Below are 25022 nucleotides of genomic sequence, written 5' to 3'. Positions count from 1 at the left end.
GGCCCCAGCTTTTACACAAGGAAATACCCAGTCAGCCAATAATCAGTAGATTACATCTCCCATCATTGATTGGCCAAGTGGGCATTTCCTGTGTCAAGAGGAGACCAGGAAGTGGTGGGTGGGTGGAACTAGGCACTTTTAGGCTGCATTCACACCACGTTTTGCAATACAGTTCATGTATCATGTTTTTGATGAAAAACAGATTCCCCAAATCCGGACTAAACTGTATCAAAATATGTGTACAAATTTTAACCCGTATACGGTTTGAAAAAATGATGTCCGGTTGCATCCGTTTAAAAAAAAAAAAAAAAAAAAAGGTTTTAAACTTTTCATTCCATTTGGTGTGCACTGTGCATATGCAAACTCAAAAACTGTATTGGGCAAACTCAAAAACTATTGTGCAAACCGGATGGAACCGTACGCTCATACGGTTCTCATTGACTCCCATGTTAAAGGAACATATATGGTTTGGGAGTACCATGGGAGTGGTGGGCTACGGTTTTGGGTACGGGAAAAAAAATTGACAAAACCGTACAAGACGCAAAAAGTACACAACCGGATGCATCGTTTGGCATACGGTTCTCAATACGGTTCCATACGGTTTTCAAATTGAAAACGTAAATGGGAATTGTATTGCAAAAACGTGGTGTGAATGCAGCCTTAGGATAGCGCAATTTTTTGTTTTCTTTTTATTTCACGCTGACCACTTTACATAATACATAATTTTCAGATAAATTATTACCTTTAGGTTCATTGCCATTCACTAGACAAAAGCATTCCACGTTCTACCTAGAATTTAAGAATCAAAATTTTATTGAATTCAAGCTTAATATACATGCATTGCATCTAAAGATAATATATTGTTGTTTATCCTTTTAGTACACTAGGCAACGAGAATGGCCCAGAGTGCTATGAACTGCAGGTATGTGTCAAAGATTACTGCTTTGCACGAGAAGATCGGACAGTGGGCACGGCTGTTATGCAGCTAAAAGATCTAGCACAAAGGGGCAGTTGTGCCTGCTGGCTTCCTCTTGGCCGACGTATTCATATGGATGAAACAGGACTGACCATCTTGAGGATCTTGTCTCAACGAAACAATGATGAGGTGGCCAAAGAATTTGTCAAACTGAAATCTGATACTCGTTCTCCTGAAGAGGGCAGCTAGGATGATGATCTGTTTACACCTTCATTACACGGATGAAAAGATTACCCTTTTTCACTGCCTTGCACCCCAGGCCCAGACTGTAAATAGTTTGAATACATTTTGAAATACAGTTTTAACCAAGTCATTGCCAGCAGTGCTCCCCAAGCTCTGCCTAATGCTCATTAATGCCTTTCTGGCAGTGACATGGGTAAAGTGTACATAAATACACACACCAAGGGCTGCATTCATATGTGCCATTGTGTTAATGTTCTCCCTGCTGGACCACATAAGCACAGTTGTTAGGGGGCCTTAACTTTTGTCCTGCATTAAGCCGCTGGGCAGTTAAAAGCACCCTGGCATTGGGAGGATTTCTTGTTTGAGAGACCATGTTTCCCTTCAACTGAAACTGACACATTCCCTCCCTGGACCTTTCTGTTAAAGTTGCCTGCACCCCACCTGCTGTGTATATAGGATCTCCCTGTACCAGTGTCTTATTCTGTGCAATGGTGCTGCATGGGTATTAGTTTTTCAGGAAACAGCCCCTTAAACCCCAAAGCTCTTGGTATATGCCAGTCACCTCATGCCTGTTGCAATGCCTTGAATTGGATAGTCACCCACTTGCACGGTGCAGCAAAAAAAAAAAAAAAAAAAAAAAGGATACTGCCAGACGCTTAGCACTTCTGTCCTTTCCTATAACGGCCCAGATTATCCAGCACTAATGGGCCTACAAATCCCTGTTCACATTCAGGGCAGGACAGAAAAAGTATCCTAACTCCCAATCCAGCTCTTCCCCCCCCCCCCCCCCCCCCCAAAACATACACAAATACTGCACAAGGATTAAAACTCCATCATAATAATAATAAAAAAAAGTGTGGCATGTTGTTTTGAGGAGAGATGCTGCAGTGTCCCACTTCCTTATATATTTGCCCGTCATGTATAGAGATTTCCTTTTCCTTTACCTTCCTCTTGGGTGCATGTGAAGAAGTTTTGCACTAACTTGGACATTTTTGGTCTCTGTAAAAATATTTTATTATAACAGCCATTAAATACAAATAAGAAAGGCAATGTCTGTTTGATTATTGGTATGATTGTAAAAAAACATGTCACTTAATTTAATTGTTATTTATTAAATGATGTATATATGTATGTAATAAAAGCCCATACAATGATCTGTATGAATTCTGTAACAGAGTATGCAGGCTCACATGCTCCCACTAGTGGCAGCTACAGGTGACCAGGTGTTTATAATTCAACTGGATTTGGTGCTTTGTAAAAGAGTTTGATTAAAAGGAACAATGGGTTTCAAATTAAAATTCTATATCAGTTATAAAAATCACCTGAATCAATATACACTGGAGATCAAAATTAGAGAACAATTTATGAACACTAGATTTTTTTCAGAAATAATATAATCTACACTGCTCAAACAAATTAAAGGAACACTAAGATAATACATCCTATATCTGAATGAATGAACTAAATTGTATGAAATCCTTTCGTCTTTACATAGTTGAATGTTCTGACAAAATCACACAAAAATTATCAATGGCAATCAAATTTATCAACCTATGGAGGTCTGGATATGGAGTCACACTCAAAATCAAAGTGGAAAACCACACTACAGGCTGATCCAACTTTGATGTAATATCCTTAAAGGGTTACTCCGCTACCCAGCGTCCAGAACATTGAGTTCCTAGCGCTGTGTGCGGGCTTCCGTGTTCCCGCCCACTCCCTTGTGATGTCTCACCCCGCCCCCCCAATGCAAGTCAATGGGAGGGGGCATGACTTCCGTTGCGCCCCCTTCCCATAGACTTTCATTGAGGGGGGCAGGCCGTGACATCATGAGGGGGCGTGCGTGCACATGGAAGCCCACACACAGCGTTCAGAACTCAATGTTCCGGACGCTGGAGAGCGGAGTAACCCTTTAAAACAAGTCAAAATCAGGCTCAATAGTGTGTGGGGCCTCCACGTGCCCATATGACCTCCCTACAATGCCTGGGCATGCTCCTGTGGGATATCCTCCCAGAGCTGGACTAAAGCATCCGCCAACTCCTGGACAGTCTCTGGTGCAACTGGTCTCTGGTTGGTGGATGGAGCGAGGCAGGATGTCCCAGAATCGGATTCAGGTCTGGGAAACGAGCGGGCCAGTCCATAGCATCAATGTTTTCCTCTTGTAGGAACTGCTGACACACTCCAGCCACATGAGGTCTAGCATTGTCTTGCATTAGGAGGAACCCAGGGCCAACCGCACCAGCATATAGTCTCACAAGGGGTCTCAGTACCTAATGGCAGTCAGGCTACCTCTGGCAAGCACATGGAGGGCTGTGTGGCCCCCCCAAAGAAATCCCACCCCACACCATTACTGACCCACCGCCAACCTGGTCATGCTGGAGGATGTTGCAGGCAGCAGAACGTTCTCCAAACTCTGTGATGTGCTCAGTGTGAACCTGCTTTCATCTGTGAAGAGCACAGGGCGCCAGTGGCAACTTTGCCAATCTTGGTGCATGCCAAACCTGTGGATGTCGGGCCTTCATACCACCCTCATCGAGTCTGTCTCTGTTTGAGTGGACACATGCACATTTGTAGCCGGCTGGAGGTCATTTTGCAGGGCTCTGGCAGTTGTCCTCCTTGCACAAAGGTGGAGGTAGCGGTCCTGTGACTGGGTTGTTGCCCTCCTACGGCTTCCTCCACATTTCCTGATGTACTAGCCTGTCTCCTGGTAGCACTTCCATGCTCTGGACACTACACTGATAGACACAGCAAAAACCTTCTTGCCACAGCTCGCATTGATGTGCCATCCTGCATGAGCTGCACTACCTGAGCCACTTGTGTGGGTTGTAGACTCATTCTCATGCTACGACTAGAGTGAAAGCACCGCCAAAAGTGACCAAAACTTCAGCCAGGAACTATAGGAACTGAGAAGTGGTCTGTAGTCACCACCTGCAGAATCACTCCATTATTGGGGGTGTCTTGCTAATTGCCTATAATTTGCACCTGTTATCTGTTCCATTTGCACAACAGCATGTGAAATTGATTGTCAATGAGTGTTGCTTCCTGAGTAGACAGTGTGATTTCACAGATTGACTTGGAGTGACATTGTGTTGTTTAAGTGTTTTTTTTTTTGAGCAGTGTACATTGATCATCATTTGAAGGATTTTTTGTAAGGGGTACACAATGCCATTAGAACAGTGTTTTACAAAATACCCAAAGTATATCAACATAAAACCTTTATTTTCCAAAAAACGTAATGATGATAATTAGAGAACAGCAATGACTGTAGCACAGAGAAAGATTCTAAGTAACTTTCCTGAAGGTTCCAACAGTCACCAATCAGTAGGAAGCGTACAGGCCTTTTCTTTGAATTACTTCAGCACATCTGCGCCCCCAACAGGACATCACTAGTCTCTCGCACTGCCTTGGTGTAATTTTGCTCCACTCTTCTTCCAGTCTCCCACAACAGTCACAGAACTGTGGACGTTTCTGGGCCATATCTTTGTCACCAACAATTTTCCAGAGGTTTTCTATTGGGTTTAGATCAGGACTCTGGGCGGCCATTTCATTGTTTCAATGTTTTCAGTTTCAAGGAACTGCTTTACCCGTTTTGCTGTGTGACAGGGGGCATTGTCCTGCATGAAAATTGCTGCTGATTGAGTGATGAACACAAGGAAGGAACCATGTGTTGTTGTAGAAGGTTCTGATACATACTTGCATTCACTCTGCCATGTAGCTGTATGTGAGGTCCAACTCCTGGTGCAGAAAACATTCCCCAAACCATGACACTCCCTCCTCCACCTTTCACTGACCTCTTTACACACTTTGGGTTCAGTCTTTCCCCAGTTTGTCAACAAACAATGTTTCCCATTAGGCCCAAATAAATTAAACTTTTTTTATCACTAAAATTAACTCTGGACCACTTCTCCTCTGTCCACACAACATGCTCCTCAGCAAAGGTGAGTAGCCATTTTGATTCTTTCTGCTAATGAGAGGTTTGGTCACTGCAGAGTGGGCTTTCAGTCCAAATGCTCTTAAACGTCGAGACACTGCATGACGAGACAGATCTTTACCCTGCTCAGTGCTGAACTGGTGAGCAATTCCAGCTGCAGTGTTGAAATGATTAACCATGAAGATTATCCGCATTATCCTGTCCTCTCTTCATTTGTCTTTCGAGGGTGACCGGCCTTCTTGGGGGACTTTAATGAGTTTGTGATGTTGTAAAGATGCAATATTCTAGAAATCACAGACTTTGAATGACCAACTTCTCTTGCTATGGCTGATTGGGTCCACCCTTTGGCCTTCATCTGGACAACCTGCTGCCATAGGGATTCAGTCACTTTGGAACAGCATACCATTTTTGCAAAGTCACTGAAAACTGGAAAGTTAGAGAAATGAAACCCGGCACTCACTGTTTCTTTTTCAATGCGGAACTGAGTTTATTAACACAAGTCGCGTTTCGGCTATACAGCCTCTCTCAATTGCAAACAGAAACAAAGCAAAATCAAACCTATTTACGTAACTTCTGTTTGTTAATTTGTGCATCAGCTGACACTAAATCCTGATTGACAGTTGTTGTAATCATGGTAACAAAGATAAACAAAAACAAAGCAACACACTGTAGCGTGGAAGGACCAAAACAATAACTGGGCCAGAACGCTATGTATCTGAATAGAAGAGCATGATATACAGCAGCAAACACAGCACTCATTAATGAAGTAGAATGAGGAACTTATAAAAATTAACAACAAAAAGAGAAACATAGCCGCACATCCACCATTTGTATTTTGATCTAATTGCTTTTCAGCATAAGGTTGTTAGTATACATTTTGATCAAAAAGTACAAGCCCACTCGCCATGTCATGGCCACCTATTCAGAATGGTCGTGCAGCATTGGGGCTGCCTTGCCACTGGGTCGCTCCCCCTTTGGGCATGGTGTCTCGGAGGAAGTGGTGGCCGCCCAGCGCTACGCCACTGTTAGGTTAGGGACCGACTGACTAGGTGGCCTTGATGTGGCGAGTGGGCTTGTACTTTTTGATCAAAATGTATACTAACAACCTGTTAGTTTTTGAAATTATGCTGAGAAGCAAGTAGATCAAAAACTAAATGGTGGATGTGCGGCTGTGTTTCTCTATTTGTGTTATACATTTGTAGTCTCTCCCTTCTTCCATGGCCAGCACTCCGCTTCACCCATTCGGCCCAGGCGTTTTTAATTAGCAGGAGACTGCATAAGGGTTTCCTCGGGTGTTTTTAATCTCTGACAGGGAGCACATGGTAGGTTTCACACTGGTGTGGTTTTCTGTGGTGGCCAATGTTTCTGTGATGCTTTGTCTGTGGGGTGGTGTGGCCCAGGGGCTTGGTCGGGCAGCAGTGGGGCTGCCTGGACACTGGGTCGCTCCCCCTGTGGGCATAGTGTCTCGAAGGCAGTGGTCGCCGCCCGGTGCTATGCCAGTGTTAGGTTAGGGACCCACTCTGACTAGGTAGCCTTGACGTGGCGAGTGGGCTTGTACTTTTTGATCAAAATGTATACTAACAACCTGTTGCTTTTCAGCATAATTTCAAAAACTAGGTAGATCAAAATACAAATGGTGGATGTGCGGCTGTTTTTCTCTATTTGTGTTGTACACTTGAGTTTACGAAAACAGCCTAAAGTAAACTGCTCAGTTTATAATCTCTATGATGAAGGATAGGAAAAAAATGGTTTTCACATCTAATTGTTTGTGACGGTTGATGCGGTCTCCTATACTCTGACTGGTCTCACCAACGTATAGGAGACTGCAAGGGCATTTAATAAGGTAGATGACATTCTTAATTTTAATTGGTATGGGTTGCTCCGTGTGTGGTTGTGAAATCGTACTGCCTTTAATTATGTTGCTGCATTGTGCACAGTGCAAGCAAGGGAAGGTTCCCTGTTTTTTTTGTCATTAAGAATTGTTTTTTTTTTTTTTTTTTTTTGCAAATCAATGGGGTTTCTTTGAATTCCCATATAGTAGGAAATTACTTAGTTAATATGGGCCAATGTTCTGTAACTATATATATATATATATATATATATATATATATTTTATACTGTAAAGGATGGTATGTTCTCACGAATGATATGCGTTTGCCTGGTTCTGTATGTGGTCTGTTCTCCTGTCTGGCTTCTCTCAAAATTCCATTAGGTAACAACGTTCGGTGAATTTATTTTCTAATGCTTTGAGTCTCAACTCTCTGGTAACACTGTCAGTGACTATCCTTTCAATTCTCTTATTTTGTGAGCGAGGGATCACTTTTTTAACCGCAGGCGGGTGCGCGCTGGTAAAATGGAGCAGATTGTTCCGGTCTGTGTCTTTACAATATAGATCTGTGTATAGCCCACCTGTGTCATTTTTTAACACCTTCATTTCCAAAAAGTGTACTTCCTCCTGGCTGGCTGACATGGTGAACTTCAACTCTGGTCTCACTGAATTTAGACTTTCAAAAAAGGTTAGAAGGGCTGAATGTGGCCCCTCCCATACACATGATATCATCGATGAACCTTTTCCATGTCTTGGCATATCATTTAAATGCTGCATTTTCAAAGACATGTAAAGCCTCAAAAAATGACATGTAGACATTTGCGCAAGGGGGGGTACATTAGCGCCCATCGCAGATCCCTGCTTCTGCAGATAGAACTAGTCCTCATACAAGAAATAGTTCTCAAAGAGCACTCTCTCTAAAAGGTCCATAAGTTGTAAAATTTATGGTAATTAACCATGTTTCTTTAGTGACTCCCTGATAACACTGGTAAAAAAAAAAAAAAAAAAATCAGCAGTGTCTAGAAAAAAAGTCCAAGTGTTCTTGGTAAGTGGTGTGAATATTTTTTCTAAATAGATGGGGTGACAGTATGGAGTCAACCGACACCATTATGGGTCGCCCTGGTGGATTTCTTAGGACTTTTTGTATCTAAGGTAAGACATAAAATACTGGTGCAATCGGTGTCTTGTTCAAAAGAAAATGTTACATTTTACTATCAATTGTACCCAGCATATGATGTTTTGTTACAGTTTCATTAACCGTTTCATGATCTTAGGTAGGGGGTTGGTGGAAAGAGGTTCAAACGGTATGTCAGACAATTGTCGGCTAATTTCTTTCTTGTATATAGAGTGGTATCCATAATTACCAGTGCATCACCTTTAATAGGGTTCGACCGATATCGTTTTTTTTAGGGCTGATACCGATAATCGGTGTAGGTTAGGGCCGATAGCCGATAACTTATACCGATATTCCGGTATAAGTTATCGGCTATTTATCCCCTGCGACACCGCTGCAGATCATTGATTTAAAGCGGGTGCTTTAAATCAATGCACTGCATGGGGCTTTTGCGGTGCCATAGACCGCCGCCGCCACCCGCTTCTCTCTTTCTGCCTGTCCGGGGGTCCTGAGACCTATCACTGCCACTGCCCCCCCCCCCCCCCCCGACCTGCCGCACCGCGACCACCGCATCGCACCGCGACCGCCCCCCGCCCCGCACCGCCCCCGCCCCATTGCCTCCCCCATCCCCAGTTTTATAATTACCTGTTTCCGGGGTCCACTCTACATCTGGCTCCGGTGGCGTCCTCCTGAACTGTCACTGTGCGCACTGACGGTAACGTCGCGCACGTCAAGTCACTGCGCACAGCGTAACGCAGGACGCAGCAGGAGCAAGAAGAAGCGTGGGCCCCGGGAACAGGTAATTATAAAAACGGAGATGGGGGAGGCAATGGGGCCGGGGCGGTGCAGTGGGGGGGTGCGACGCGGTGGGGCGGGTCGGGTCAGGGGGCGGTGCGGGGCATTATCGGCAAGGTAATTGCCGATACCGATAATGCCCAAAATCGTGATTATCGGCCATCCCGATAATCGGTCGATCCCTAACCTTTAATCGGTTGGTTTAATTGGGGGTTCTTTGTCTGATTATAACTCACGCAGAGCCTTTATCGCCCGACAAGTTATTCTACAATTTTCGCCCAAATTCTTAGTTATAAGCCTCACATCTCTCTTTACCAAGCTTACCAACGGTAAAGTTACCATGTTGAAGTTACTCTTTACTCTTAAACCCACATCCTCTAACTTCAATGCAGAGTCTGCAGTGTTACTAATGGTAACAGCAGGTGGGACCTTATCATCGAAATAAGCTTTCAAACGGACATTCCGAAATAATCTTTCTAGAGAGAAAGGCTCTGCATGAGTTAGCATCAGGCAAATAATGTACAATTACACCAGCCGATAAAGGTGATGCAGCGGTTATTATGGATACCACTCTATGCAAAAAATAAATTAGCCAACAATTGTCTGACAACCACTTATGAACCTCTCTCCACCAAAACCTTACCTAAGATTATGAAACGGTTAATGGAAAATGTAACAAAACATCATATGCTGGGTATTCATAGTAAAATGGAAGATTTTCTTGTTAACAAGACACCGATTGCACTAGTATTTTATGTTTTACCTAAGATACACAAAGACACAAAGAAATCCACCAGGGCAACCCATAGTGGCATCGGTCGACTACATACTGTCACCCCCATCTATTTGATTAGAAAAAATATTCACACCACTTACCAAGAACACTCTGACTTTTCTTCTAGACAATACTGATTTTTTACAAGTGTTATCTGGTATTGAAGGAGTCACTAAAGAAACATGGTTAGTTACCATAGATGTCACCAGCTTATACACTTCTATAGAACACAGGAAAGGATTAGAGGCTGTACAGTGGTCATTACAACACAGTACATACACTGAGTCCCAAAAGATTTTTTTTTTTATCCACCATTTAGAGATAGTGCTCATTGAGAACAATTTCTTGTATGAGGACCAGTTTATTCTGCAGGAGCAGGTATCCACGATGGGCGCAAATGTGGCCCCCGTTAGGCAAATGCCTACATGCCATTTTTTACATGCCAAGTCTAAATTCGGTGACAGCAGAGATGAAGTTCACCATGTCAGCCAGCCAGGAGGAGGTACACTATTTGGACATGACAGTCTTAAAAAATGACACAGGTGGGCTATACACAGATCTATATCGTAAAGACACAGACAGGAACAATCTGCTTCATTTTACGAGCGCGCACCCACCTGCAGTTAAAAAAGTGATCCCTCGCTCACAAAATAACAGAATTGAAAGGATAGTCACTGACAGTGTTACCAGAGAGTTAAAATCCAATGGAAAAGAAAAATGGAACGTAGCACTCACCCCAATGTTGCAAAAACTTGTGGATTCTTTATTTCAAAGGCATCTGGGTAACTTGGTGCCATGTGCAACATCTGGTGAGGTGTGACCAAGCTGGTTTAGCCGCGAAACAGAGCCGTCACCGCATTTCGGAGCTTGGAGGAGCCCATGTTGTTTGTTCTTCCCGTCCCTGCTTGTAACTATCCCAGATGTCTTTGAAATAAAGAATTCACGAGTTTTTGCAACATTGGGGTGAGTGCTACGTGAGTGCTTCTGTTTTCTTAACGTTTGAGCACCACCTGTTGCTCTGTATATATGTTTCTACACCGCTCAGTATATGTAAAAACCTCTTGCCACTTGCTACCCTGGTGCCGAGCAGCTACCCTCTTTTGCCTGCGTTACCAGAGACTCAAAGAATTAGAAAATAAATTCACCGAATGTGGTTACCCTGATAGGATTTTGGGAGAAGCCAGACAGGAGAACAGGCCACATACAGAACCAGGCAAAAGCAAACCATTTGTGAGAACATACCATCCTTTACAGTATAAAATCCACAATATAGTTAAAGAACATTGGCCCCCATTGATTTGCAACAAGCGCCCTATGGGATAGGTTAATAAGAGCTGATGTAGGTACTAAACAACAATGACAAAACAACAATTCTTAACGACAAGAAAACAGGGAACCTTCCCTTGCTTGCACTGTGCACAATGTAGCAACATAATTAAAGGCAGTACAATTTCACAAAAACACATGGGGCAACCCACACCAATAAAAGGCTTTTTCCCATGTAAAAGTTAGAATATCATTTACCCTATTAAATGCCCTTGCGGTCTCCTATACGTTGACGAGACCAGTCAGCATATGGGAGACCACATCAACCATCACAAAAACAATTAGATGTGAAAACCTGTTTTTTCCTATCACTCATCACTTCAACACACACAATCATTCGGTATCACAAGTGAGGTTTCAGCAACCTCCAAATACTCCCAAACGACTTCAATAGGTGCAGAAAGGATGAAGGTAATAGATGTATAGATGATAGCATTTATTTGCAGAACAACGCGTTTCAATGCCAGGACGGGCGTCTTTCTCAAGTTCATAGCAAATGTTAACAAAGGGACATATTTATACAAAAAACTGACAAAAAGATAATCAACTCACAATGGGTGGTTACTCCGTCTGTGCCAAACCGGATGTGGTAATCAGAATCACAGCGCATAGACGGAAGTAATTAAACTGACTACATAAGGACAACATAAGGTAAGTGTATATAAAAATATAAATAGTAACAATCCAAATGAAGAAGCACCATGCGTGGCTGTTGCCAAGGATTCCAGATCCTGTTGGGTGCTCAGCTCCAGGGTCCGACTCAGGCCCCAAGTAATTCACCAAAAAACAAAGAGAGCGGCACTCCAAGTACGTGTAACCCCGTGCGGGTGTATTTATTCACACATCTGTAGAAAAGCGCAACGTTTCGGCTCCTCAATAGAGCCTTTCTCAAGACCCTGGTTTCTGAATTTGTGACTGTTGTTTTACTATAGTTTTATCTCTATATTTACAACAGTCACAAATTCAGAAACCAGGGTCCACTAGTTGCAAGAAAAAAAGATGTTTGTGTTGCACAATCATACAAGAAAACTGTATTACTTTTAAATCTAATATTACAAATGAATTATTCCACATCAGACAAAATTATAACTGTGATACCAACTATGCAGTTTATCTGTTAGAATGTCCTTGTGGACTACAGTATGTGGGCCGCACCGTTCAGACGGTGCGGTCCCGCATGAACGCACACCGGTTCAACATTAGGAAAAACTTCCTCTTGCACAGTGTGTCACGTCATTTTTCACACAAACATAATAGCAACCCAGATTTATTGAAACTCACTATTATTGATGTTATCTCTATAGACCAACGAGACCGGTTTCGAAAACTGATCCATAAAGAGTCCTACTGGATCTTTAAACTTAAATGTCTCCATCCTGATGGGTTGAATGAGACAATTGAAAACATCACATAATACTAACCTGACCAGTGACCTTGTTGCTGTTAGATTTTTATAGTAATTGATCTATGTATTTTTCAATTTTTATATATATATATTTATATTTTTATATACACTTACCTTATGTTGTCCGTATGTAGTCAGTTTAATTACTTCCGTCTATGCGCTGTGATTCTGATTACCACATCCGGTTTGGCACAGACAGCGTAACCACCCATTGTGAGTTGATTATCTTTTTGTCTGTTTTTTGTATAAATATGTCCCTTTGTTAACATTTGCTATGAACTTGAGAAAGACGCCCGTCCTGGCGTTGAAACGCGTTGTTTTGCAAATAAATGCTATCATCTATACATCTATTACCTTCATCCTTTCTGTGCCTATTGAAGTCCTTTGGGAGTATTTGGAGGTTGCTGTTACCATTACACCTATGTGGTGGCTGGACTGGCTGCATTTTGGAAACTCTTAACAGTGTTGTGCCTGGTATACTAGCACACCCTACCGGGTAAGCGCTTCCAGTAAACTACTGTGAAATTCAACTTGCCCGGTTAATGCACTATGGAGCGCTTCTTTTTCTTTTGTATAAGTGAGGTTTCAAGTAATTGAAGAGGTACACTTACTTAGGAGAGGGGGCGATCTAAAGAAAATTCTAAGGAAGAGAAGCGTACTGGACACATCACCTGGATACATTAGAAACAGTTTACTTTAGGCTGTTTTTGTAAGCTCACGTTTATAAGTTCCTAATTCTACTTCATTCATAAGCCCTGTAATTGATCTTATTCTCTTTTTCTCAATATCATCTGTTGTTACACCATACTTTCAGATTTGCTACTGTATATCATGCTCTAATTTTCAGATACATAGCATTCTGGCCCATGTGAACTAAGTGGCTTGAAGACTATTTGGATCTACTCGCAAGAAAAAGCACATGGCTACTGTTTTTGTTTAGGTCCTCTAATGCTGCAGTGTGTTGCTTTCTTTTTGGTTATCTTTGTTACCATGATTACAACAACTGTCAATCAGGATTTAGTGTCAGCTGATGCACAAATTAACAAATGGAAGTATACGTATATACATGTTTGATTCTGCTTTATTTTTGTATGCAGTTGAGAAAGGCTGCATAGCCGAAACTCGTCTTGCGTTAAAAAAACACAGTTCCTAATTGAAAAACACTGGATGCACTGGTCCTTTGTCTATTGATTTATATTGTCCTCGTGCACCATGCTTCACTCAAATGCCGCCCTCCATCTTTAAAATTGGAAAGTTGGGCTGCCAGTTAAATAGGGTTTTGTCAGATCATTAAAGAGTAGCTCCCACCATCCTTTTTTTTCTGTCCCTGCCTATTGCCCATTTCTCCCTAATCCCCTCCCTGCCTTTAATTACTATATTACTATTTACTATATTACAAAATGCCTTTTTGTCTGCCTGCTAGTGTGCTCACTTACCAGGCAGACTTCCCCAGCAGGCACAACGTCACTGATGCCTGCTGGGGGGGCCAACTTCCGCCCTTAGTTTATCTATACAGGGTGCCTCCAGCAGTTTCACCACAACAACTCCCAGCTTGCCCTGACATCTATTGGCTGTCAGAGCATGCTGAGAGTTCTAGTGGTGAAACAAGTGGAGGCACCCTGTGTTGAAAACAATATCTTTGTTATGGCCACAACCCGCTACCCCCAACCCGATCCACCCTTCTGCAACCCGCTCTACCCCCACCCCAAAAATCACTTACTGAAGTGCAGGGGTGCAGGACAGTCCTGAGGCAGCAGCGGCACGTATCTGCCGGGAGGCGAGGCCAGGGAGCCAATGCACGCATCCTCTGTGCTCTCCACTCTCACTCCCACCTGTCTGATTGACAGGCAGGGAGCGAGCGCAGGCTGACAGATTTAGGTTCGATTGCTCGGCCGGCATTGGTCCTAATTCAGTCGTGACCTCACGGCAGGCTGCAGCCGGCCACTAGGTGGGAGACCCCTAGTGGCCGGTTTTCAAATATAAAATAAACTATTTTAATAAAATAAAAGAAAAAATAATGAAAGTATATTAGAGATATGTTCTACAACATTATATATATATATATATATATATATATATATATATATAAAGGTTGGTGACAGTGCCCATTTAAGGAAATTGGCACCAGTTGCCAGATTAACACAAATAACTTGCAGGAATCTAAAAGGGTGCTATAATTTTGATCAGTGTTCTTTTTTGAATTATCTAATTTACATTTTTATTCTGTGCTTTAGAATAAATACAATTTATGAAACAAGCTTAAAATACTGATATTTTACTCATGTTCGGATATGTTCATAGGACTACAGTATGACCTTGACATTTAGGAAATTGTGTGTTCTCTAATTTTGATCTCCAAGCTTTCCCTTTCACTGTTTAACCCCTTAAGGACTCAGCGTTTCAGTTTTTGCATTTTAGTTTTTTTCCTCCTTACCTTTTAAAAATCATAACCCTTTCAATTTTCCACCTAAAAATCCATATTATGGCCTATTATTTCGCCACCAACTTTACTTTACAGTGACAGTCATTTTACCCAAAAATCCATGGCGAAATGGGAAAAAAATCATTGTGCGACAAGATTGAAGAAAAAACGCTATTTTGTAAATTTTGGGGGCTTCAGTTTCTACGCAGTGCATTTTTCAATAAAAATTACACTTTATTATTCTGTAGGTCCATACGATTAAAATGATACTCTACTTATATACGTTTTATTTTGTCCTACTTCAGGAAAAATTCATAACTACATGCAGGAAAATGTATACATTTAAAAATGTCCTCATCTGACCCCTATAACTTTTTTATTTTTCTGCTTATGGGGATGTATGAGGGCTAATTTTTATGCCGTGATCTGAAGTTTTTATCGGTACCACTTTTGTTTTGATTGGACTTTTTGATCACTTTTTATAAATTTTTTCATGGTATAAAAAGTGACCAAACATACAATATTTTAGTATTTTTTATTTTTTAATGTGTACGCTGGAGATGAGCAAACTTTTGAAAAATTCAATTTGGGCAATTTGCCGAATTTTTCAAAAAAAAACATTTGTTTCGATCTGAATTTATTCGTGGCAAATCTATATAAAAAAATGGCTATTTCTGGCCTACAGAGAGCCTCAATAGGGGTGTAGAACACTTTGCTGTGTTCTATCACGCATATGGAGTGTGCTAGTGTAGTGAAATAATATGGTTATTCAGAATAACATGTAGATTACCGGCATCACTTTTAGAATCACTGCTGCAGAGCGGCACAATGACAGAGCCTGGAGGGGGCATCAGTATGAGGAGACCATATAGTGGCTGAATGACACAGCGTGGAGGTTTTGGCAGCATGAGGAAAACATATAGTGGCTGAATGACACAGCTTGGATGAGGCTGAAGCATGGGGAGACCATATAGTGACTGAATTACACAGCGTGGAGGTGTTGGCACCATGAGGAGACCATATAGTGGCTAAATGACACAGTGTGGAGGTGTTCGCAGCATGAGGAGACCATATAGTGGCTGAATGGAACAGCCAGGAGTTGGCAGCAGCATGAGTAGACACTAGACTTTCACAATCCCTAAGATTAAAAAATTAATTCAGAAATTTCAACCGAAGATTTTGGATAGCTAGTGCTACCTACCATAACAACATTTTCAGTCCCAGGCCCAGCAGCAGTATGAGTAAACCATATATTGCTTGAATGACACAGCCCGGAGTTGGCTGAAGCATGAGGAGACCAATGAAATGTATGATTTTTTTATTTAAATTTAAGATTTTGAAATTTAAATTAACGATTTTGAAATTGAACTTTTAACTCACAATTTTTAGTGTCCCGGACCCCGGCATGTGGGTACAAAGGGCCAAATCTAACAAGCCCCCACAGGGCTTATGTGGCCGTGAGATGTAGGCGCAATATCTCCATTGCCCTGACCAGCCATTGTTTCCAACACTTTTCGTCAAGGCAAACCATGTGAAGAACAGCGCAACACCGCCATGCCCTGTACACATGGTATGCTGAAGGGCCACTGAGACTTGTCCGGGCAGTGGAGGCTGAGGACATGGTGGAGGATGAGGAGGTGGAGTCAAACACTGTCACAGGGCCAACAGGCTGACAGAGTGGAGCAGGAAGCAGCATGAGTACACAAGAGGTGTTCACAACCCCTAAAATTAAAAGGTGAATGTTTGAAATATCTATTGAAGATGCATGTTAGGTAGTGCTACCATCCAAATATTTAAGGCCCAAGCCCAGAAGCATCAGTAAGCCAAGTAGTTCCTGAAAGACACCGTCAGGAAAAGGCATCAGCAGAACACAAGAGGATTTCATAACCCCTAAGATTGAAAGATCAATGTTGAAATCTCAATTAAGCATATATGTAAGCTAGTGCAAAACATCCATAAATTTAAGGCCTAAGCCCTGAAGCATCACCGCAGTACCCAAGAGGGTTTCATAACCCTAATTGATAACCCAAGAGGGTTTTATAACCATAATTGTGAAGTGTTGGTGTAGAAGCATGGTCAATCTAATCAGAGGCATCTGGCATTGGTGGGTGGAAACCCTGGCTGATCCATGCCTGATACATCTTCACAAAGGTCAGTCTCTCCACATTTTTCATGGACAGACGAGTTCGCCTTGGGGTGACTATGGCCCCAGCCGCACTAAACACCCGCTCTGATGGCACACTACTGGCCGGGCAGGACAGCTTTTCCAGGGCAAACTCTGCTAGTTGCAGCCATAAATCAAGTTTGGCTGCCCAGAAGCCCAGCGGATCTTCAAGGTTTGTTGCCATGGCCATGTCAAGGTATACCACCACCTGCTGGTTCAGGTCCTGCTCCATGTCTACCTGCTGCTGATGAGTTGCTTCACTATGCGGGTGAAGAAAGCTACTCATCAGCGACTGAAGACTTAGGCTGCTGATAATGGAGCTGGTACTGCTCCTGCCACCCCTCCCCAGCGGCCATGGCAGTGGAAGGTGAGCGCAGAGGGCCCCCCGAGTCAGACTTGCGAGTGGATGGACCTTGTCGCCGATAGGCATCGACCAACTGACTGCATAGGATCTCTCCGTAGTAGGTCAGTCTGTCCTCCCTCTCAGTGGGTGTAAAAAAGGCCCCCATTCTGTGACAATAGCGAGGGTCCAATAAGGTGGAGAGCCAGAAGTCATCCCGCTGACGAATTCTGACAATTCGGGGGTCACTACGCAAGCAACTGAGCATGCATCGTGCCATTTGCGCCAGTGACTCGGAGGGACTCCCTGCCTCTATCTGCACTGCATTCTGCCACGGTGTGTCTGGGTCCTCTGTCTCGCCTTCCTCATAATAACCCTCTAGCTCCTCTAGCTGATCATGCTCCTCCTCTCCTGTCCGATGACTAGAAACACCGCCCTTCTCATCAAACCTAAACTGTGCTCCACTCTGCCCCTCATCATCCTCCTCCAGTTCATCCCCCACAGGGCTCATGTAGCCGTGAGATGTAGGCGCAACATCTCCATTGCCGTGACCAGCCATCGTTTCAATCATTTGTTGTAGGCAATATAGGAGTAGAATTACGTTGTTCATCCCGTAATCCAAGCGACTTACAAATAATGTGGCTTCCTCAAAGGGCCTCAGCAAACAGCAGGTGTCACATATGAGCTGCCACTGGTTCACATTGAAGTTACACAGGAGTATCCCTATCTGCTTGGATCATCAAGAAATCGGTGATGGCTTTTCTTTTTTCGTATAGTCTGTCCAAAATATGGAGGGTGGAATTCCAACTTGTGGCAACATCACAAATAAGACTATGTTGTGGGATACTGTTCTGACGCTGTAGCTCAAGGAGGGTGTGCTTTGCCGTGTACGAGTGGCTGAAGTGCATGCACAGTTTCCTTGCCATTGTTAACATGTCTTGCAAATGGTGTGAAGAATTGAGGAAGTGCTTGACAACCAGATTCAACACGTGTGCCATGCAGGGCGCATGTTTCACACTTCCTTGTCACAGCGCTGACATGATGTTCTTGGCGTTGTCGGTCACCATGGTTCCCATTTCCAGTTTTCTTGGAGTAAGCCATACTCCGATTTCTTGCCGAAATAATTTTCGCTGAGGCAAACCATGTGAAGAACAGTGTGACACCGCTGTGCCCTACATACATGGTACGAAGAAGGGCCACTGAGATTTGTACGTGCAGTGGAGGCCGAGGTCACGGAGGATGAGGAGGCGGAGTCACACACTGTCACAGGACCAACTGCCTGAGAGCGTGGAGGAGGAAGCGGTGTGACCTGTCACAGTTGCTGTTGTGGCTGTGCAGGAACCACATTAACCCAGTGGGCCGTAAAAGACAAGTATTGTCCCTGCCCGTAGTTACAGTTCCACATGTTGGCGCTGCCGTGCTCTTTTGAACACACCGACAGGCTCAAGGACTGGCACACCTTCTCTTGTACAAAATTATGCAGGGCTGGTACTGCCTTCTTCACAAAGAAATGACGGCTTGGGACTCTCCACCTCGGCTCGGCACAAGCCATCAATTCTCTGAAAGGTGCAGAGTCCACCACTTTAAATGGGAGGGACTGCAGCACCAGCAACTTGGAAAGGAGGACATTCAGCTTCTGCGCCATTGGATGAGTGGGCACATACTGTTGTCTCTTGGACATGACTTCGCCTATGGATTGTTGGCGGAATGGCTGACTACAAATAGGAGGAACAGAAGCATCTGGAGCAACAGAAGGAGGGTATGAAACACAGCTCCCTTCGCCTGAGGTGGTGGACCCTTGGCTGGCTGAAAGAGGGAGTGGCAGGCTGGACCACCACATCTGAGCCACGGTTGTCCCAGGCCGCTTTATGGTGGTGCATCATATGTTGACACAGGGCCGTGGTGCCAACATTGCTACCCTGTCCACGCTTCACCTTCTGCCGACATATCTTGCATGTGGCTGTGTTAGCTTCCTCCGGATGCTTGATGAAAAACTGCCAGACCACTGAGTATCTGATTTTACCACCAACAGTGCGCAATAATTGACTGCTACTGCCGCCGTCTCCGGGAACCCCGGTTCCACTACCTCCCCGGAAGGTAGACTGCCACGCAGGACCGGCCTTAGGTGTTCAGGCGCCCTGTGCGAGCTAACCTTGTGGCGTCCCCCCCCCTATTACCCCATAAACATACACAAAGAGGAAAAACATCTTTGCAACAAATATTCATTCCCATCACCAAATCCCTTGGCCACCCGTTCAATGAAAACCTTGCCTCCCCGTAATCCCATGTCCCCCTTAATCAGTCCCATGTCCCCCTTAATCAGTCCCCTGCCCCGTTCACCAGTCCCCTGTCGCACTTAAGCAGTCCCCTGCCCCCTTAATCAGTCCCATGTCCCCCTTCACCAGTCCCATGTACTTATTACTCAGTCCTCTGTCACTCATTATCAGACCATCTCCCCCCCCCTTCACCCCTTAATCAGACCCTCCCCCTTCACCAGTCCCCCTTAATCAGACCCTCCCCCCTTCACCAGTCCCCCTTAATCAGACCCTTCACCAGTCCCCCTTAATCAGACCCGTGGCTGCAGCAGGACTGGGCTCCGTGATGCTCACTGCCGACAGCTCCCTGAGTTTAGCCCGGGATGCGAGGAGCTCTTGTTGATCCGCAGGACTGCTGTGTGCGGCAGCTACTAATTTTGTGGTGCTCTACTTCCTCATCCCCACAGCCAGGGTTCATTCCGCCAGCTCCATGTTACTTGCTGTGATCGCTTCTACCTTACATTTTCCCCGTCATCCATGCACCTGCACCTATCCCCATGCGCACTGGCGGTCAGCAAGTATGAAACTATTTTAGCGCCTGGAACACTTACTGTTAGTAATCATTAGGAACCCAGCTATAGATGAGGAGCATATAAGGGAGTGGAAGCAATGTGGTAGTACCTCATGACTTTCATAAATTGGACTTATAGAAGAAAAATACAGAAGCCAGCACTCACCATTCAGTAGCCACTTTTATTCATAGGATACGGTGCATCGGAGGTACATCAGCGGGCAGGGTACCGTATCCTATGAATAAACGTGACCCCTGAATGGTGAGCGCTGGCTTCTGTGTTTTTCTTCTATAAGTCTACATATGAATATTTTACAGCATCGTGCACAACCGTAATCAGTGGGGGGTGCGCTGAAGTTAGGCATTCAATCCAGGTGAAGTGTGGCTTGATTACTAGTGGTGGAAGTGCCGGTGTCCTATTTCTCCTTATTTACTTTCATAAATTGGGACTCACATGGACCCTATATACAGGACATATACTTTACTTCAGCAGCATCAGATTAAGGCAGTTTTCCCCAACCAGTGTGCCTCCAGCTGTTGCAAAACTAAAACTCCCAGCATGCCCAGACAGCTTTTGGCTGTTTAGGCATGCTGGGAGTTGTAGTTTTGCAACAGCTGGAGGCACCATGGTTGGGGAATACTGGATGAGGAATCTTTCCTGCAGGCATTTTTGCAATTAGTGCCTCATGTCTCCAAGGCACAGGACACTAGCTTTTAAATGCCTGTAGGAAAGCATCCATGGTCCGATGCTACTACAGTCTGTTGTGTAGTAAGATTTATGGCACCATTAACATTTTTTTTTTTCAAATTACAAAATTACAATAATGCATTTCAAAAGTCGCTTTACACAATATAAACAATCCCACCCACACCCCTGTCCCCCAACCCACTACCAGCTAGGATGCCTCATCCCATTTCTTCCACTCGTTTTCAACTTTTTGACCTATCTTTTTTTCCCTGATAGTAAATAGCTTCAAATCTTCTCATTTGTTGAACTTCCCTCTGCCACTCAACCCAACATGGGCCCTGGGGAGCAAACCATCTCCTAAGAATAATTATTCTAGCTAATCCGAAAGCCTTTATCAGAACACTGTTCTTACACTGCACCCTAAGTCCTATCCCTAGAATGGCCATTTTAATATCAAAGCTTATCTTAGTACCCAATTTCGTTTCTACCATCTTGTATACCCCTGTCCAAAAAGAAAGCAGTTTTGGGCAGCTCCACACCATGTGTGACAAATCCACACCTTCCATATTACATTTCGGACATTTAGAGTCAAGTCTTTTTCCTATCTTATACAAGAACCCCCGGCGTATATGGGATCCTGTGTATCAGCTTTATCATAGAAGTTTTATGGTTCATATTGAAAGATGATTGGGAAATATTTATAAACACTTCCCTCCATTCTTCCCCATCAATCTGACCTACCACTTGCTTCCATTTACCCCTACTCTTTGGAGGAAATTTTTCAACGGAAAATCTAACTAGGCCCTTATATAAGTTACCTAATACCTTTGTCGAGGAGGACCGAAGCCCAAACATAAAGTCCATTAACTCATGTCTATTTATTGCCCATCTAGGGTTGTTCTTCTCCTTTTCAAAAGCGCTTTTAATTTGTAAATATGAAAAATAATCGCTCTGACTAATACTAAATTCCCTGTTAAATGTTTTCCACTTTTAACGTGCTTTCTATCACAAAATCTTTAGCTCTAAAAACCCCATTTCTTTCCCAGTTAACATATTCCTTTAGTTTCAGCATTTCTGGAAAATTTCCATTGCCCCACATTAGTGTGTAGTGCATACTACCCTTAATCTCTAATAAACGTCTCGTGAATCTCCATACTTTATTAAACATATTACAAGTGGGGATTTTTCCCCTGTGCATACATCTTCCCCCTTCAATTAACTCCAAAGTGCTATCCCACCTAATACCTAGTTTAGAAAAGAAAACTTTTAAAACGTCATCTTCCTTTATCATGTATTCAATTTGTGCCACTATATAATACAGTTGCATATTTGGTATACCCAAACCACCACTACTCAAAGGAGGACTCAGAAATGTGTGTTTCATCCGTGTTTGTTTCCCATCCCATAAAAAATCATTAATCTCACTCTGTATTTTATTAAAATGGTGTTCCCCTAACCAAACTGGTGCTGCTCTGATCACATGCAAAACCATAGGGAAAATAATCGTCTTTATCAGAGTAATTCTTTCAGCCATATTCATACGCAACTTTTTCCATATTTGGATTTTATTTCTTACTTTCTGTCTTAATGGAGTAATATTCAGCTGGGCAAACTCTTCTATATTTCTCGAAATCTTAATTCCTAGGTATTCCAAGGCCTCGTTTTCCTGCAAAACATGTATCACTCCCTGGCAGCCCTGGCTGTCACCTGACAACATTAATAATCCTGATTTATTCCAGTTTATCTGAAAGCCAGAATATTTACCAAAATCTTTATCAAATCGATAATACTAACAAGCTTTCTTCCAGGATCTGTGACAAACAATACAACATCGTCTGCATAAAGCAATATTTTCTCCTCCTCTCCCTCGACACCAAACCCATCAAACAAGCTGGAAGATCTAATCAACTGCACGAGTGGTTCAATGAAGAGGGAGAAGAGAAGCGGTGATAGAGGGCATCCCTGCCTAGTTCCTCTCTGCAGAGACACTACCTCCTCCCGGGAAATAATATTATTAATATTAACTTTGGCTTTGGGGGATCTATATAGGGCCCTAAGCCCCTGCAAAAAGCCTTCTCCAAGATTCATATGTTCTATTATTTTAAAGAGGAAGCCCCACTCCACCCTGTCAAACGCTTTTTGAGCGTCAAGAGACAGGATGGAGTGGGAGCCCCCCTCACCCCTTGCCTGCATATTAAGAAAAACTCTTCTAATATTATTATAGATATTTCTTCCCTGCATAAATCCTTTCTGTTCCTTCCCTATTAGCTTATCCATCACTCGTTGCAAGCGCCTGGCCCATATTTTAGCTAGTATTTTCTGATCTGTGTTTAGGAGTGAAATTGGCCTAAAATCATCCATTACGCCACTTTCCCTACCTTTCTTAGGAATCAGTACAATGATGGCTTCAGCCATAGTTGGGGATAACTCCCCCTACTCAAGGATTCATTATAAACCTCTAAAAGGTATGGCAGTAGCACACCCCCAAAACATTTATAAACTTCAAAGACCAAACCATCCGAGCACGGGGCGGAGTTATGTACAAAGGACTTTAGGGCAGATTCCATTTCTCCTATACTAATCCCTTCCCCTATTTTCGCCTTTTCTTCCTCGCTGATACTAGAGAGCCCTATTTTCTTCAAAAAAGTGTCAATTTCATCATCTGACACAAAACTTTCCCTCGAATATAAATCCTGGTAAAATTGAGTTGCCACACTTGTTATATCCTCCTGTTTAGTACATTCCCTACCTTTTTATTTTTTATCCCAATAATTGTTTTTTTTCCCTTTCTGGTTAATAATTCCCATAAGAGTTTTGTTTGGTTTACCTGTTTCAACATATTGTCTCTGTTTCCTGAAAAAAATAGCATGTTGAGCCTTCTCTAGGGCAATTTTACTGTACAGGTCTTGCAGCTTTTTAAGATGGTCCCAGTTCTCCGAATTAGGATTAATGCCATATATGCTTTCGGCTGCCACTATTTTCCCCAGTATCGCATTTTCCTTCTCCTTAAATTTCCTTTTAAACCTAGCGATATTCCTAATGAGAAGCCCCCTCAAGAAAGCTTTTAGTGTATCCCATACTATCAGAGTATCAGCTGTGATTTTGTTTATTTCCCAAAATTCTCTAATTTCGGAGCTTACCCGCTTTGTTACGTCCTCAATTTTTAACCAATGGGGATTTATATACATACTCCTAGAGGCTTCTTGTGTCTTCATCTCCTTTTTAATATAACAAACTAACATTGCATGATCTGACACACACCCAGGCTCATACACTATTTTGTGAGTAAAAATTAGACCTGCATTATTAACAAGGACATGATCAATTCTGGAGGCTGTTTTGTGAGTGGCATTATAGCAAGAGAATTTCTTCTTGTACGGGTATAACTTTCGCCAAGCATCCTCCCATCCCACCTCCTGACACCAGCTATAGAGAAGGGTATTATTATTTCCCAAATTTCTACCCTGCCAGTCAAGTTCCTTATTCATGATGCCATTCATATCACCCATTACCCAAAGGTCAGTAAACTCTTTATCCATTTGAGAATCCATTAAGACTTGAAATACTTCTGTTGAAAAGGGAGGGGGAATGTATGTAAACGCTAGGATAGATAACCTACCCTCCCATTTGACATAGAGAAATACAAATCTACCTCTATGATCGATTAGAGAGTTTAACACTTGCATGTTTACAGCCTTATGAATTAAGACTGAGACCCCTGAGGAATATTCTGAAAAAGTAGAATGGAAAGCTTCCTTTACCCAACCCTTACTTAGAATATTCAGCAAATCCTTAGTCAGATGGGTCTCTAGGAGACATACAATTGCTGGGAGAAGCTTGTTTATTCTATCGAATATTGCTACCCGTTTACTCCTGTTTTTTAACCCTCTCACGTTCCATGTTAATATTTTATTACTGTTATCCATAGACATCAACATTTTTCTGTTCTTTTTATCTCTAAACTACACTATGCCCCCCCCTCCGGACCCCCCCCCTCCACCACCTTCTACATAATTTCTGCTTCCCCTACCACTCCTACAATCCCCTCTCCTCCAACCATTTACTGGTCTCATCGTCACTAGTGAAGAAATACACCCTTTCTTCAAATGTTATCCTCAGCCTGGCGGGGAACAAAAGAGAGAATTTAATGCCGGCACCATTAACATTAGATTTTACAGATTCCTACCAGTGGTCCGCGGCAGCTCTGACCAGTGACAGTGACAGTGGGAGGGGAATCCGGACCATGTGACTG

At 43.1% G+C, this 25022-nt stretch overlaps 1 protein-coding gene across 17 annotated transcripts in view; it reads left to right on the top strand.

Moving 5' to 3' along the window:
* The window catches only part of UNC13A (unc-13 homolog A), a 701496-nt gene extending 699183 nt beyond the window's left edge, over positions 1–2313 (top strand). For all 17 annotated transcript variants that reach the window (XM_056572580.1, XM_056572660.1, XM_056572589.1 and 14 more), the window contains one exon: positions 880–2313. In XM_056572580.1, the coding sequence (XP_056428555.1) occupies positions 880–1165 (286 nt within the window). In that variant the 3' untranslated portion in view covers positions 1166–2313. The remainder of the gene's footprint in view (positions 1–879) is intronic.
* Positions 2314–25022: the final 22709 nt, after the last annotated feature.

Source organism: Hyla sarda, chromosome 1 (genome assembly GCF_029499605.1).
Source record: "Hyla sarda isolate aHylSar1 chromosome 1, aHylSar1.hap1, whole genome shotgun sequence".
Classification (NCBI taxonomy): Eukaryota; Metazoa; Chordata; class Amphibia; order Anura; family Hylidae; genus Hyla; species Hyla sarda.
The sequence above is the reverse complement of the archived record's forward strand: the minus strand, read 5'-3'. Positions and strand labels throughout refer to the sequence as shown.